Raw genomic sequence first — 16,647 nt, 5'->3', positions numbered from 1 at the left:
GGGAGTCTGCAACAGACAATATCTGACAATATCTGACAACAGACAATATCAATATCTGCAATAATCTTCAGCAGATGAATTTAGAAAACTAACACAAAACAACACGACGAAGGAGTCAGCTAACACAACATTAAAAAGTTACCACAGTGTGAAAAACTGTAATATTGAGTTCATATACATATAAAAACACAAACCAATGTAAAAGGTTATACCATTTCTTTGGAAATTTAAATCTACCAGAATTTACAACCAGAAACTGTGCAGTGTTGTGGCATTATTGATTGTTACTGTGAGTGACCACATGCTGACTGTTGCAAGATGGCAGACGCAGTGACGTGCATGGAGTGGTCCAATTTTGAATATACCGGTATGTATAGATATCTATGGTGGGAACACCCTTTTAGGGAGGTTAACCAATCAATATCAGCACTACTCAATTAATATTCATGAGCTAAGCCTTCGCCATAAAAGGATTTGTAATTCCGGGAGATAGTTGCCAGTTGTATAGACAGTTGTGGTCACACAACACAAGTGAAACCGCATAAACATTTAATGTTATAGGCCTACAGTTATTATATGTTGAAACAAAATATACAAGTATAATAAATACATTAAATCGAATATTTAAATAAAACTTTAAATACAAATATTCAACAAAAAGAGGCTGTGTGCAGTTCACTATATGGTGTTTGTGGTTTCTGTGTGAGTCACTTTCGAGACTTCCTCTCTTGACTATAGTGTTCGAGTGTGAAAATAGCAGATCAGCGCAGTGTGTGACTGTCCGCCGTGAGAGATGGGAGACCTCCAGTCCTTGCGAGTCTTTATCAACTGTCTGGATCAGCAGTCTCTGCCCCGCGTCCTACAGGTCTGCTCTGGGGTTTATTTCCAGGGTATGTTTCATGCTTTAATCCTCTCTGCATATTCTGGATGACACTTTTTCAAAGGAGAAAAAATTAATAAACAAGCAATACTAAATCCTACGGTTCTTCGATCAGTTTTGCTTTCCATGTCTGTACATGTATTGTAATTGTTCATTAAAATATTAATTAATTAGTTGAACAGAAGTGATTTGACATTTGTCATTATTATGTGTGAACATAATACATTTATGTTCACACTTCACACTAAAGTATGTTTTGTTGTTATTAAAATGGCTGTAAAGGTCCTTTCGACCACAAACAGGACATGAACCTTTTTTTTCCCCCATCAACGTGGTTTATGCCGTGCGCCTTCGCTACAAGTGAATATGACCGGATCTGGTTTAGTATTGTCTGCATAAAAAAACAATAGCCTATAAAGATTGTTTATATAAAGGGGGAACTCAATTTAAAAGTGAACAAAAAGAACACCACAAAAAACAAAAACCCCGAAGATTGCTCATGACTGCATAAATCATGCATTAAATCAGTGGTTGTCAGCTTTTTTCTGTTTGTCAGATTTTAGGTCAAATTGTGAAATCAAAGGTATAGTTTGTTATTCGAAAATAAAAATTCCCAAACCGAAATGTATTACAAATTAAAATCTTGGTTTTGAGAATGAGGGCATGTCTCATGACCTGTCCAGGTTGGCAGCTAACTGTTAGACTTAAAGTGACAGATATATTTGCACTAAACTACTGAGATTGATTAGACGCCTTTGACATCAACAACAAGAAATTAGTGTTTTCTTTTCACTTTTAAAAGATGATAAGCCTGTTTATTTTCCTATCCTAATTATACACTGATTTGATTTGAATAGTTTGTTTTCACCTGCTGCAACAGATTTTTGGGTTGCAAAAGTTGAAATGCACTGCTTTAAATAACGAGAATGTATATTTGAGTGAAGTACAATATTAAAAATGAAGTAAATAGGCCTTCAAAAATAAAATATAATCAATACCACATGAGGAATTTACTTTCAGAATTCAATGTGATAAAAAAATGTTCTGACTCCCTATGCCATGTTTAACTTTGTTTTAATGGGATCAAAGGTTGTTGGAAATAAACGTTTAAAATGAACGCAGATGGTTATGCAAATAGGACATGATGATGTGTTATTTTCAGGGTCCGTATATGAGCTTTCGGGAAGTGAAGTGTGTTTATCTACTGGAGATTTGGCGAAGATCATTGGCTTACAGCTCCTGTCTGTATCTTGTGAGGAGATTGACACTGGAGCTTCATATGAATTGCCTACTGACTATTCAGGTTAGTCTCTAAACAACAGCAATACACACAAACTAGAGTTGATTTAAATAACTATCTGTATTATTCAACATAATGGTTACATTAGCATATGTGAATAACAACCCAAATGATTAGAGGTAAACTGGGACCGGATTCATGGAGACAGGGATAGCTGCAGGTCGGAGTAATGGGTAATGTGCCGAACAACAGAAACTAAACCTATACAGGAAATTTCTCAAGCAATTGACCAATTGGCCATGGAGGGATATATAAAAGATTTTAATATAAATATGGTGGGTAATAAGATTAATTTGGAAGCAAGGGTTTACAGATCGCAATGCAAACGGGATAAACCTCATGTTACGGCCGTACTGTAGATTACAACATCCAGGATCAACACTGTTCATGTACCGCAGGGTAAAATGAAATTCATTTACATTTAACCAGTTTAATATATAGAGGCACTGAATTGTAGACCAGTCTGCACATGACTTGAGAACAGTTAGCTATTTAGGTTTGTACGTAAGCATGGACTCACTAACTTTAATTGTAACTTAATGAGAGGACCAGAAAATGACCGTTTTCGTCTTCATTGGGATTGGGGGTGAATCCTTAGGGATCCAGGTTAATGTGCCCACATCATTGGATTAATACACTTAGTCCAAAGCAGATATTTTGCTCTGTCTTGTTTGGGTTTAGGAAATGGAAGAAAATAAATCCCATTGCCTATCCTCTCAGGATACCTGGAATCAGTGTTACAAGAACCCAAGGCACATCGTTTTACCATTTTTGTAGCATAAACACCATCAAACCGGTGAGATATTTGCATCTTCCAATGTTTCTCTATGGCGCTGAAACCTAAAGATGTCCGAGTTCCCCATGCAACTGATACTCGACTGCCATTGGCTCATCTGCGTTCGAGGGGAGGGGCTTACCAATAGGTCAATTGTAAGACCTTTCGGCACGCCAATTACTCCAACCTACAGATACCCACACTTGTCTCTCCATGAATAAGTCATGATGCTAGTTCTTCAACTTAAGCTCAAGGTGGCTGTTGTCCTATAGGCAATTAATTTCTAAACCAAAAGCTAGGGCAAGTTTATTGATTTTCCCACACTGTGAATCTCTCTAGGCCAATTCAGACTCGTCGCTGAGGAACTCCCGTACAATACAATAGAGGAAATTGTGGGTCTGTGTCCTGTTGGAGTGGACGCCTGTGGCTCCTTCATCTTCACAAGCAGCGAGGAGTTGACTATAGACAACTTCACAGTCCCTGCAGGAACAAAGTTGACCCTGGTTTCAGTGGAGGCCGCTGACGATGGAGAAAGTCTTGCACGGTGTCATGTGGTGGGGCAGAACAAGGCGTCTGCAGAGATACTCCTTCCTCTATCCCTCAAAGGAGAGTTTTATGAGTACGAAAGTGACCGGGGTTTCACTCTACAGGAAATCATGTCATCAGCCAGGCTGAGCTGCCGCCGCTTCCGCAGCACAAATATGAAGAACTGTGGCGCCTTGATGGTTTTCAGCCCGGTGTATGAAATTAGCGCCATTATGCATAGTAAGTACAACAGTGTTACTTTACTTTAGAAATCTTTGTCAAGTCCCTTTTCCTCTGACATGGTGCTGGTGCCAAAGCCAGATATGTAACTGTCCAGAACGCAGAGTGCTGCAGTTTTGACATATTTTTGTAGGCCGGTGTAGTGACAAATTGGGTTCCTAACTTGTGTTCACCAGAAACCTTATTTCAGGCATTTAACCAAATGCTCATTGACTTCAGGCCAATAGAAGCGGAAGTGGCAAAATGTTAACTAATTTCCAGGTTTTAGCATACAAAAAAGCGTCATCCTCCCACTACAGGAAAGGTAGTTGTGGGCCAGAAAAATTGGCTCCACACTGACCCACAAAACCTTCTGGTCTCAAATAAGGAACTGCAAGCGTCTCAGACTGGAAATCTGCACTAAACGTTTTCTAAAGAGCCGCAACTCAATCTAGCAAGAATTAAGGAAAAATAACTAGATTACACAAACCAGATTCTTTGCATTAAAACTAACACTATAACTACCAAGATAATTCACTCATTAATATGAATGGGATAAAAATTTAGCATGCACAAATTATATCTTATTAAAAAAGAGCCAATCTTTTAAGAAGCTCCGGTTCCCATAGAAAAAGTTGCGCTATTTGGACTGCACATGTGCATTGGCTGGACTAACTTGCTAATTGAGGATAAATATTTATGGGATAGTGCATAAATTTTGTTCTTTGTTGCTGTTGCTGATTTTGCAATATGTTCTTTAAATGTGGATTTGGCAGGCAATTTTTGAGATTTTGATATTGCCCCATTCAAGTAAATATGAATTGGTCTTGCATTCCCTTCCCTTCCCCTTTCCTCCCTTTGATTATAATCAATGAAGCAGTCTGAACTGAAAATGAGTTGCAATTAATTTAGTTATATCTTTCAACGTTGCATCAAAAGCATCTTGTGATTTCATTAAATTATTTTTGAGGCTAATACATGTACTCAAAATTTAAGCACTCATAGTCTAATGAGCACAAATAATAAATGTAGTAATGTGACCAATTCCTGTACGTCACTGATATGCAAGTTAGTGGAACCATTGGCCAGTTCTAAGAGAGGTTTGCAAATAGCCCAACACCAATAGGGGCTTTTGCACCGGCTAGTTCTAGGAACTAGACACAGGGATGGTTCCTCAAGGACTAATATGGAGTTAATATTGTACATAATTAAACAAACAAATCCAGCATTTCGCAAAGTTTTGCTAAGGAAAACTCGACTCGCAAACAAACAGAAAGCAATGTGCAAGTACAAAGGTCAATTTGAGCGAAAATGCAGTGGAGTAGCACATATGCATTGTGTTTTGCAAATAGAAATAAATGAGCCTATATAATATTTCACAAATAAATACAAACCATCCTACAAATTGCATGTAACCTTTGAACAAATACCAAATCTAGTGCATACAAATGCATATCTGTCTGTTATTATGATTGTAAGACACTTGGCTTTTTATGACATCTCTCGGCTCGATTTTCTCACAAATGTATCCAGGCAGGATTTCTCACAAATGCAGTTGAGCAACTTCCTCTTCTGAAATATTATATAGGCTCGTTTATTTATATTTGCAAAACACCATGCATATGTGCTACTCCACTGCATTTTCGCTCAAATTGACCTTTGTACTTGCACATTGCTTACTGTTTGTTTGCGAGTCGAGTTTTCCTTTGCAAAGCAGATCGAGTTTGTTTGCAAAATGCTGGATTTTTTCGTTTAATTATGGCACAATATTAACTCCATACATGGGCGGCGCTAGGGAGGGGCTAGCAGGTGCTTCAGCACCCCCAAGAAAGACCAAAGCACCCCGATAGCACCCCCTAAAATAATGTCTGGAATCAATTATATTCAAATATATCGAGGGCTTGGAGCCAGAGGGGCGTAAGTGGCTTTTGACCAACTTTACAGGAGAGACAAAACAAAATTTTGACCACACTTCAATCACCTGTATCATTAACCTTAAACCACAAACATTGCAACCACAGGCATACTTACATGAATGAGTATTTAAGTAAAAAATGTATGGCATATTAACACAATGAACATGTTCTAAAACATTTTAAAATAAAAAAATATGTCAAAAACGTCAGATACGCCTTTTTGGCACCAAACATTTCCAAGTCTTCTATGGACATATTGGGCGTATCTGCTGAACAATGCAGAAAATATTTGATAAAAAGGGGAATTGATTGAATAATTAACACTTGAATCACACTTGAACAAGTAATTATTTTTCATTTAACTCATTCATTATTATTATTATTATTATTTTTTTTTTTTCACCTTTCCATTCTGGGCATCTGCTGAACACTACAGACTGTAATTAAAGTCACTGAACTTGCTAAACACACTTCTGATTGGCAATTCATGAGTTGTTCAATTGATTTCATTACAATTCTTTTTTTTTCAATACTCTATTCAATTGACAGTTCTCTCGTGTTCTTTTTGCTTTTTAGTTCTTTTCCCTCACCTTCCTTCCTGGAACATGAATGCCATGTGAATTAATGTACCCTTTGCCAGAATTTCTTAACCTTTTACGTTGGTTTCTTTTCCAATTTTCAACATCTCTCTGTCTTTTTCTTCCTTTTTGTGGTGTGTTGGCATCCTCTTCCTGGCCACTTTCAACCCCTCCCTCCTAAACAGGCTCAATGTCTACTGTCTCAGTCCCTCGATCTTCTTCTGTCTCCATGTGTCCCTCATCAATTGCATGATCTGTGTCCCTGCCTGTCTCTCTTTCCCCATCTTCTGCTGTCTACATGTGTCCCTCATCTCTCTCCCTCATCTCATGCTGTGTCCCTAAATTATATAATTAATATTTATTAATATCCTACATGAATGCCCTGATACTAATAACTCGGGGTAAGGATTAGATAAGGTAATGTTCTAACTTATTTTCTATGCAAGTCAGAACTCACTTCCTCCATCTGTCTCCATGTGTCCCTCAAGTTGATCTCTCTTCCTCACCTCATGTGGCTGTGTCCCTTAATGATTAACACATTAATATTTATTAATATAATATCCTACATGAGTGCCCTGAATCTATTAGTTCAAGGCTAGGGTAAAGTAGATTATGAGAAAGTTCAAAAGAATATTCTCTGTCAGAACACAGGCACAGTTAGCCAGATCAGACCAAACCAATGGGATTAACGTTAGCCATGCTAGGCTAGGCTAACAAGGTAAGGCTCTCAAGGCATGATTATGTCTTACTGTCATCACTCTTGTGAGGAAATGCATTCAAACAACTCTGACTCATCTTCAACTTCTTCAATATACACTCACCTAAAGGATTATTAGGAACACCATCCTAATACTGTGTTTGACCCCCTTTCGCCTTCAGAACTGCCTTAATTCTACGTGGCATTGATTCAATAAGATGCTGAAAGCATTCTTTAGAAATGTTGGCCCATATTGATAGGATCGCATCTTGCAGTTGATGGAGATTTGTGGGATGCACATCCAGGGCACAAAGCTCCCGTTCCACCACATCCCAAAGATGCTCTATTGGAGATCTGGTGACTGTGGGGGCCATTTTAGTACAGTGAACTCATTGTCATGTTCAAGAAACCAATTTGAAATGATTCGAGCTTTGTGACATGGTGCATTATCCTGCTGGAAGTAGCCATCAGAGGATGGGTACATGGTGGCCATAAAGGGATGGTCATGGTCAGAAAACAATGCTCAGGTAGGCCGTGGCATTTAAGCGATGCCCAATTGGCACTAAGGGGCCTAAAGTGTGCCAAGAAAACATCCCCCACACCATTACACCACCACCACCACCAGCCTGCACAGTGGTAACAAGGCATGATGGATCCATGTTCTCATTCTGTTTACGCCAAATTCTGACTCTACAATCTGAATGTCTCAACAGAAATCGAGACTCATCAGACCAGGCAACATTTTTCCAGTCTTCAACTGTCCAATTTTGGTGAGCTCTTGCAAATTGTCGCCTCTTTTTCCTATTTGTAGTGGAGATGAGTGGTACCCGGTGGGGTCTTCTGCTGTTGTAGCCCATCCGCCTCAAGGTTGTGCGTGTTGTGGCTTCACAAATGCTTTGCTGCATACCTCGGTTGTAACAAGTGGTTATTTCAGTCAAAGTTGCTCTTCTATCAGCTTGAATCAGTCGGCCCATTCTCCTCTGACCTCTAGCATCAACAAGGCATTTTCGCCCACAGGACTGCCGCATACTGGATATTTTTCCCTTTTCACACCATTCTTTGTAAACCCTAGAAATGGTTGTGCGTGAAAATCCCAGTAACTGAGCAGATTGTGAAATACTCAGACCGGCCCGTCTGGCACCAACAGCCATGCCACGCTCAAAATTGCTTAAATCACCTTTCTTTCCCATTCTGACATTCAGTTTGGAGTTCAGGAGATTGTCTTGACCAGGACCACACCCCTAAATGCATTGAAGCAACTGCCATGTGATTGGTTGATTAGATAATTGCATTAATGAGAAATTGTACAGGTGTTCCTAATAATCCTTTAGGTGAGTGTAGGATTCATCAGTTTGTTTCATAATATTCATCAAAATCGTTTCTGCCTCAGACAGTTCCATGTCTGCAGTTGTGTCAGCCATTTTGAATGCAGTTTTAGGGCACCAACTACACTTACGCCCTTCTGGCTCTGAACAAAAATGTGGGTCCTTATTGTATTTTTCAGAGCCAGAAGGGCGTAAGTGGACTTACGCCCTTCTGGCTCCAAACATTACTCACACTTTTGTGTTAGGTCTGTATTGTTTTGTTGCTTTATTCAATACAGTTTGATCTCAGATAGGTCTTTTTGGCACAACTAGATAGAGCTCATCAAGACCTTTAATTTGATATATAGAACTCATTTTCGCCCAAAATGCCACTTACGCCCCTCTGGTTCCAAGCCCTCGATATGTTATTTCGAGATATTAAGTTATAATATCTCGGTATTTCGACATAATAACGGCAAATTTCTGTCCTGCCAAAGCATTTTTTGATCGGTGAGTGATGTAGAATAGAATGACTGCTGCGCTTGACAGGGCGCATCACGAGCAGAGAGAGAGAGCCCCGGCCGCGCGCGCGCACTCTCACGTCTTCAAACACTTCTCGCGCATATTAATCTAAATCAATTGACACGATAGTAAAAGGTCGGAAGACCGCAGTTTCACGTGTAGCATTTGGAGATTTGTTCTCCTGAATTACCGCGGTGTGTGAATTGTGCTAAAAAAAAACACGTTGCCTAGCTTATCGTCTCTAAAAAGCGTTCCGCCCATTCAGCTGACCTAAACTCCAGTGATTAAATGTTTTCTGTATTGACGCAAATCTTGTGCGATGTCCTAAACTGCCGAGATAATCACAAGCGTGCCGTAGACGTCCACTAATGACACGTCCGATACGCAAACGAATGACTCATTTTAACCATTCACTTTAATGAATAGTTAAAACAACTGACATGTCCAACACTGAACTCACGAGACCTCTGAATCGGTGTATAAAAAATCGGTAACACTTAATTAGATTAGTTAACATTTACTATTAACTGCACTTCAGCATTGTTAATGTTAATTGTTTCAATATTTAGAGAGTCAGGCCCACTATGTGTGTGTTGTAGCCATTAAATAAGCGCATTTAATTTCATTTTTGTTAAAATATTATAATGTTTTTTTGTTGTTTTTTACATCTATGCTGATTATGAAAATTGAACAGCATGAGTAAGATGCGCGATATATCGGAAGATATGATGGGTCAGACATGATTTTGACCACTAAATTTACATTTACACATTTACATTTAGTCATTTATTTTAGCAGACGCTTTTATCCAAAGCGACTCAACTGAGGACTAAATCAAGCGAGTCATCGTGAAAAGGCAAAAACAACGCAAGAAGTGCTCAAAATACCAAGTTCGGACATTGCTCGGAGTAGCATAAGCCAGACAAGAGGATTTAAAGGAAAAAGTTTTTTTATTTTATTTTTTTATGTTAAGTATAAATTAAGTTTTGTTTTGTAGAAAGCCTTTTTTAAAATGAATTTCGTTTTGTATAAATTGTATCTTAATTTTAATCAATTTTTCATCAACCAATTGACTGGGTATAATAGCCTAAATAAGAAGCACATATAGCAGACATTATGATAAAGATAAGGAGGCGCAGACACGATTGCATTGCACGTGAACTGGAGCACATCTCATCATAAATTTTGCTCATTTAAATAATAGTGTGTGTGTGAGTGTGTGTATATATATATATATATATATATATATATATATAGGCTAATTGCGCAGCTCCCCCTGTCAATGATCTAGCACCCCCTCAGCACCTGCGTTAAAAATTATCTGGCGCCGCCCCTGACTCCATACCTGATCACACAGCACTCGCAATCGTGTTCATTAGTTTACGATCTGTCTAACAGTCCTGTCTAATATGTTATTAGATAGAACTGTTATACATAGAGAGTAGACAGTATATGAAAATGTATTAGCGTTTGCCGTGTGGTTGATATCCAATGTTGCTAGCTGAGCCGAAATACATAAACATGTTTCTCTTGGTCCCCTCAAAGTTGCGTTTGGATTTTCTCCTCAGCGTAAAGGTTAAGAGGTCCATCTATCACTGTTTTCCATGTTCGTAGAGTTCTTTTCTGGAGTAAATACAGTGGGGAGAACAAGTATTTGATACACTGCCGATTTTGCAGGTTTTCCCACTTACAAAGCATGTAGAAATCTGTAATTTTTATCATAGGTACTCTTCAACTGTGATTGATGGAATCTAAAACAAAAATCCAGAAAATCACATTGTATGATTTTTAAGTAATTAATTTGCATTTTATTGCATGACATAAGTATTTGATCACCTACCAACCAGTAAGAATTCCGGCTCTCACAGACCTGTTAGTTTCTCTTTAAGAAGCCCTCCTGTTCTCCACTCATTACCTGTATTAACTGCACCTGTTTGAACCCGTTACCTGTATAACAGACACCTGTCCACACACTCAATCAAACAGACTCCAACCTCTCCACAATGGCCAAGACCAGAGAGCTGTGTAAGGACATCAGGGATAAAATTGTAGACCTGCACAAGGCTGGGATGGGCTACAGGACAATAGGCAAGCAGCTTGGTGAGAAGGCAACAACAGTTGACGCAATCATTAGAAAATGGAAGAAGTTCAAGATGAAGGTCAATCTCACTCGGTTTGGGGCTCCATGCAAGATCTCACCTCGTGGGGCATCGATGATCATGAGGAAAGTGAGGGATCAGCCCAGAACTACACGGCAGGACCTGGTCAATGACCTGAAGAGGGCTGGGACCACAGTCTCAAAGAAACCCATTAGTAACACACTACGCCGTCATGGATTAAAATCCTGCAGCGCACGGAAGGTCCCCTTGCTCAAGCCAGTGCATGTCCAGGCCCGTCTGAAATTTGCCAATGACCATCTGGATGATCCAGAGGAGGAATGGGAGAAGGTCATGTGGTCTGATGAGACAAAAATAAAGCTTTTTGGTCTAAACTCCACTCGCCGTTTTGGAGGAAGAAGGATGAGTACAACCCCAAGAACACCATCCCAACCGTGAAGCATGGAGGTGGAAACATCATTCTTTGGGGATGCTTTTCTGCAAAGGGGACAGGACGACTGCACCGTATTGAGGGGAGGATGGATGGGGCCATGTATCGCAAGATCTTGGCCAACAACCTCCTTCCCTCAGTAAGAGCACTGAAGATGGGTCGTGGCTGGGTCTTCCAGAATGACAACGACCCGAAACACACAGCCAGGGCAGCTAAGGAGTGGCTGCGTAAGAAGCATCGCAAGGTCCTGGTGTGGCCTTGCCAGTCTCCAGACCTGAACCCAATAGAAAATCTTTGGAGGGAGCTGAAAGTCCGTATTGCCCAGCGACAGCCCCGAAACCTGAGGGATCTGGAGAAGGTCTGTATGGAGGAGTGGGCCAAAATCCTGGTGCAGTGTGTGCAAACCTGGTCAAGAACTACAGGAAGCGTAATATCTCTGTAATTGCAAACAAAGGTTTCTGTACCAAATATTAAGGTCTGCTTTTCTGATGTATCAAATACTTATGTCATGCAATAAAATGCAAATTAATTACTTAATCATACAACGTGATTTTCTGGATTTTTGTTTTAGATTCCGTCACTCACAGTTGAAGAGTACCTATGATAAAAATTACAGACTTCTACATGCTTTGCAAGTGGGAAAACCTGCAAAATCGGCAGTGTATCAAATACTTGTTCTCCCCACTGTATATAGGCTATAATCTGTTTAAACAGCTTTTTTAAAAATGGCGGGTGCTTGTCTTTCACGTGCGTTCAGCAACTCAGCATACACTAACGTCACTGGTAGTTCCTATAGTGCTGGTTTAGACCCGACTCTTAAGTAGGAGCTAAATTAGTTCTTCCAAAAGGAGTTCTTAGAACTAAAATTGTTCCTAGTTCCTGCGGTGTGAATGCGCCAAAATCCTGGTACTTCAGCTAATAGTTTTAGGAACTATGAAAAGGTTCCTCCGGTGCGAAAGCCCCTAATGAGAACCACCATGTTGGTGGAAAAAGGCAATCTGCTGTAACTCAATCCTGCTCCTGGAGGTCCACCTTACATCGCCTACTGTAATCTAATCTAACACTCTAGGACTTTGGCTTTACCTGAAAACTACAGGCTGGTGTGTTGAGTGGAAGGGAGAACACCTGTCAGAGCAGGGGTGTCCAATCCTCCTGAAGGGCCACTGTGCTGAGAAGTTTAGCTCCAATCCTAATTAAAACACCTGAACCAGATAAGCAAGGTCTTGAGGATTACTAGAAACATGTAGGCATGTGAGTTTGGGCAAGTTGGATCTAAACTCTGAGACATTGGCCCTCCAGGAGCAGATTTGGGAATCCCTGTCATATAGGCTTGATACATGAAAATGGTCCTGGAATTAATGTTTGTTAATGATTTTTACCTTTAGTGAGGAAGAACGTGGTCAAGTTCCCCTCCAGCCTGGAGGTGGATGTCCAGGACGTGACAGAAGAGTTCCAGGATTTAGTGTTCATAACTCCTCTATCACTGACTGAAGTTGCAAGTCAGTCAAAGGAGTCCTTCCCCACTATGGCAGAGATCCTTGATAGCCCAGAAGGCGATCAGTTTTTTAATAGCAGCTGGTTCAAAGAACTGCAAAGTGGAAGGCAACTCGTGTTGCATGAGTGTGGCCACACAACATTTATATTAGCCTCGACTCCAAAGGGAAAGAAGGGAAAACAGTACTACTTCATCTCAGAGAGGTATGGTGGACGAATGAGAAGAAGGGCCCGGGAATTCGGATCAGTGTACGAGCTATACTTGGGATCCTCTCAGTCTCCAGGTTTGAAGGTTAGTGTGACTAGGCACTGCGAGGCGGAAGAGGAAGAGGGAATTCCTGCGCTCAGCGTTGGCGAGCAGCTAGAAGTGTTAAGGTTGGATAGGCCCAAGGATAAATCTGGAGCTGCTCAGAAAGCAGAAAGTCTAATTTGTAAACGTACTATGGAAGTGGATGACGAGGATGATGAAGAAGATGAGGAAGACGACAGTGAGGAACTCTCTCTGCCACTGTTTATGGCAGGTCACTTTGTGGAAAAGCTTTCAGACAACAAGAAGTATAAGCTAACTGATTTAATGAGCAGCTCTTTTCCTCTGGATGTCAAAGTGGTGACTCGGGATAAAGACCTAGAAAAAGATCCCCTAATGGGGTTAACAGCACTTAAGCTTGAGGAGACTTTCACAGAGACCATAGTATTGGCAAGCCTATCCAATAAACCAGATTGGTGTTTTGAGTTGCCAGTAAATTGGTTAAAAATGTCTCTCTGTTTCACCTCTGATCATCTGCCGTGGTCCAGTGATGAACCCCCAGACCTTCATATAGAGACGGTCACTGAGGTGACAGAGAAATTCTACTATGAATATCACAAACGCATAAGCAAAACTGAGGAACCCCCTCCTCGTCCACCAAAGCGGAAACCATCCAATCCAAAAGCACCTAAGAAGCCCCCCAAGTGTAAAAATATATTACCAAAAGTAAGGAGCAATGTGACCGAACAACTGGACGACCTCTCGCTTCATCAGACAAAGGGTAAACGGGCCCCTGCACCACCTCCGCCAGATGATGTAAGCACACACTTTTATTCACCCAACTAAAATAGAAATGTAGGAATCAAACAGTAATGGTTTTGTTACATTCTCAGATAAGCTACAACAGGATTATCTATTACAGCATCCTCCGTGGTTAATGTTTATGTTGAGAGATGGAAAAATCAATTGCTCACATACTTCAAGTTATGGTCATGGTCAAGTTAACAAGCACAGTAATCAATTCTTTATAAATGAATAGTTCACCCAAAAATGTGATCATCTTGTCCAAAATCCATGACTTTTTCTGTGAAACAAAAGTTCTGCTGAATTATTAGCATGCTCTTTGCTTTACAATGAAAGTGTTTGGGAATGGACGCTGTCAAACTCCAAAAATGACAAAGCACCATACATATTGCCAGTGTTCGAGTGGTCTCTCAACTCTTTTCAGTTTCAATATCAATAATTAAACCTGATTATATGTTGTTGTTGTTGTTTTTTAGAAACTTTAGTTATTCATATATTTATGTTGTGAATTCATTTTTGGTAGAATTGAGAACATGTCTGTTCATCATTTCCACTGCATTATAGATGAAGAAAGACATTTCTACACAAGGAATCATGTAATAAAACAACTAATAATTACATTTTGTCAGTGACAGAAATGTACTTTTTCATTAGGGGCTGATATTCACTCCCTTAAATTGATTCCCAGGGGCATTTTTACCTTTTAAGGGCACATGGCATGAGTCAATTGAAATCAGCATCAAGACAATCATCTTGTCACTGCAAAAAGCTGCATTTGAAGTGGCAATTAGATGTATTTACACCGACTATTTATTGCAGTTAAGAGGGCAAAGGGTGCATTTTCACAGCGACTACAAATGCATTGATTAATGAAAGAGATTGTTTTAAATAAAATTTGAATTAGAAAATATGAAATGGGGGGAAAAAAGAGAACAGCCACATTTTTTTTTAAAATTGCAACTGGTTCTAAGAACTACAAAGGAAATCATTCATTCAGGAATGAAGCAAGCGACTGACTTGTCATTGATTAATTCACTAAACTATATTCCATTCAAAGCGGAGACAAAGTTCAGATATGGGAAGGCATTGCACGAATTGTATTGACCACTTTTATGGTGCTCTTATGTCATTGGAGATTGTTTCCTCATTTTCATTGTATGTAGCATGTCATTCATAATGGCATTAAAAAATGCATGTTTGGAACAACATGAAGGTCAGACAATTATGATCGAGTTTTCATTTTTGGGTGAACTATCCATTTTCTCCTAAGAAGGTAAAAACATAAATCAGCCCTTATAAACTCTGCTATGGTAACCATGTACATACTGAACAGGAAGAAACTGCATTGTGTTCCTCTTTTCCTCTTATTTGTTAAGCTGACTCAGCAGCTTATAAACTTGACTCTTTTTTTCCCTGTGTAACTCCCCAGAATCCAGACCAGCCCCCTCCACTCTTGCCTAGGAAAAGCATATCAATAGCAGAGAGCGTCAGCATGCCCAATATGTACGTGACAGGTCCCACGAACGCACGAAATGCAGGTTGGTTTGTCTTTACATTGAGATATTTAATACTTTCATGATTTTTAACATCTTTGAACAGCAATGACCCAAAATCAGAAAACTAAAAGATGTAGATTTTAATCGGATCCTTTTCTTTCCTTCCACCAAAAAAAGCAAGGAGACTCTCTGACTCTGACCACGACTACGAGTCTATCGAGGACACATTTAAAAATCCCCATGAAAGCATTTTCTATTAGAACAAGGACACTTTGTATTCATGTTAAATGAAAACAGCTACTGTGTCTTCATAACAAGAAGTGTAAAAACTCAAAGAAATCATACAAAGCACCAGCCAATATGGAGACTCCACAGCACAAATATGAAATACTTTTCTATGCATCTAAATACTCAAAGTTGTGCCAATGCAAGCTTTAAGAAATATACACTTTAATGTAAATTAGGCAATGTCGTTTGTACTGCTTATTCCTTAGTACATGCTGAAATGTAAAGAACAGAATTAAGTTTGTAAATGTGTATGCTTTTAATAAAAAAATACCAAAAAGAACTGAAATATATGGTTATATATATTTTTGCTTGTTTTCCTTGAAAACTACATAGATATGAAATGGGCTTATTGAGGTCTGGTAACAGATATGACTGAAAGGTAATTAGGCTTCATTGTCTGTTGATCTGAAGTGGTCCTCATCAATGGTGGAGAAAATGTGTCCCTCGTTGCTGAGAAAGTCCACAATTTGCCTGTAAATGGGTAAAGAGAAGCGAGAATCAAACAGCAGTTAAAGGACTTTTCGTGACAAGTTGAATGTGCAGAAGACAGATAAGAGACTTCATTTATCTCATTTTTTCAGTTCTGAATAAGGAATAGATTCACTTTGAATATCAGCTTGGGTTGTGTGTTTTTTTTTATGGCTTTTGCACTGTCTTAGTTCAGTGTTAAAAAAAAAAGGTGTTGACAAGCGTTTGCATATTGTGAGCTGTGAAGCATTTGGTGGGAAATGAGTAAAGTTCACAAATGAACAAACCGGTGTCTGAAAAAGGCTTCTTCTACCAATACCAGTCAAATGTCACGGCTCTCGGTATCGGTATTTTGGTACCACAGCAAAAAATATATTTTTTAACTTAAATTATATTACTGTAGTTCATTTTTAATGCTATTAATGATCTTAAGTAAATAATTAATTTAATAAAAAAATGGGCATTCTATAATAGGATCCAATTTTACAGTTTCTACAGTTTAAAGTGAGCAGCGCATCAAAACAATGGAGCGGTTCACACCAAAAGCACTCAGGGCCACTTAAGGTAATGCTATATCTGCTAATATC

General features: G+C 39.4%; 2 protein-coding genes across 2 annotated transcripts in view; one reads left to right on the top strand and one right to left on the bottom strand.

The window, feature by feature from the left end:
• The first annotated feature begins 751 nt into the window (after positions 1 to 751).
• On the top strand, positions 752 to 15,869 carry themis2 (thymocyte selection associated family member 2). The gene is made up of 6 exons (XM_056258254.1): positions 752 to 890; positions 2,043 to 2,183; positions 3,295 to 3,720; positions 12,649 to 13,820; positions 15,238 to 15,346; positions 15,482 to 15,869. Exons 1-6 carry the CDS (start codon positions 794 to 796, stop codon positions 15,562 to 15,564), a joined length of 2,028 nt encoding a protein of 675 aa, XP_056114229.1. The 5' UTR covers positions 752 to 793; the 3' UTR covers positions 15,565 to 15,869.
• The window catches only part of rpa2 (replication protein A2), a 45,779-nt gene continuing 44,483 nt past the window's right edge, over positions 15,352 to 16,647 (bottom strand). The window contains exon 9 of the mRNA XM_056258266.1: positions 15,352 to 16,063. Coding sequence (XP_056114241.1) covers positions 15,976 to 16,063 — 88 coding nt within the window. The 3' untranslated portion in view covers positions 15,352 to 15,975. The remainder of the gene's footprint in view (positions 16,064 to 16,647) is intronic.

This window comes from Rhinichthys klamathensis, unplaced genomic scaffold (genome assembly GCF_029890125.1).
Source record: "Rhinichthys klamathensis goyatoka isolate OS25496 unplaced genomic scaffold, OSU_Roscu_1.1 h1tg000006l_1, whole genome shotgun sequence".
Taxonomy (NCBI): domain Eukaryota; kingdom Metazoa; phylum Chordata; class Actinopteri; order Cypriniformes; family Leuciscidae; genus Rhinichthys; species Rhinichthys klamathensis.
This window is presented reverse-complemented; position numbering and strand designations above follow the sequence as displayed.

What these genes read in the sequence shown, in the direction of transcription:
- themis2 (XM_056258254.1), top strand. Translation starts at nt 794, where the DNA reads ATGGGAGACCTCCAGTCCTTGCGAGTCTTTATCAACTGTCTGGATCAG. An exon ending in AATTAGCGCCATTATGCATA is followed by an intron (nt 3,721 to 12,648) that starts GTAAGTACAACA and finishes TTTTACCTTTAG; the next exon opens with TGAGGAAGAACGTGGTCAAG. An exon ending in CACGAACGCACGAAATGCAG is followed by an intron (nt 15,347 to 15,481) that starts GTTGGTTTGTCT and finishes CACCAAAAAAAG; the next exon opens with CAAGGAGACTCTCTGACTCT.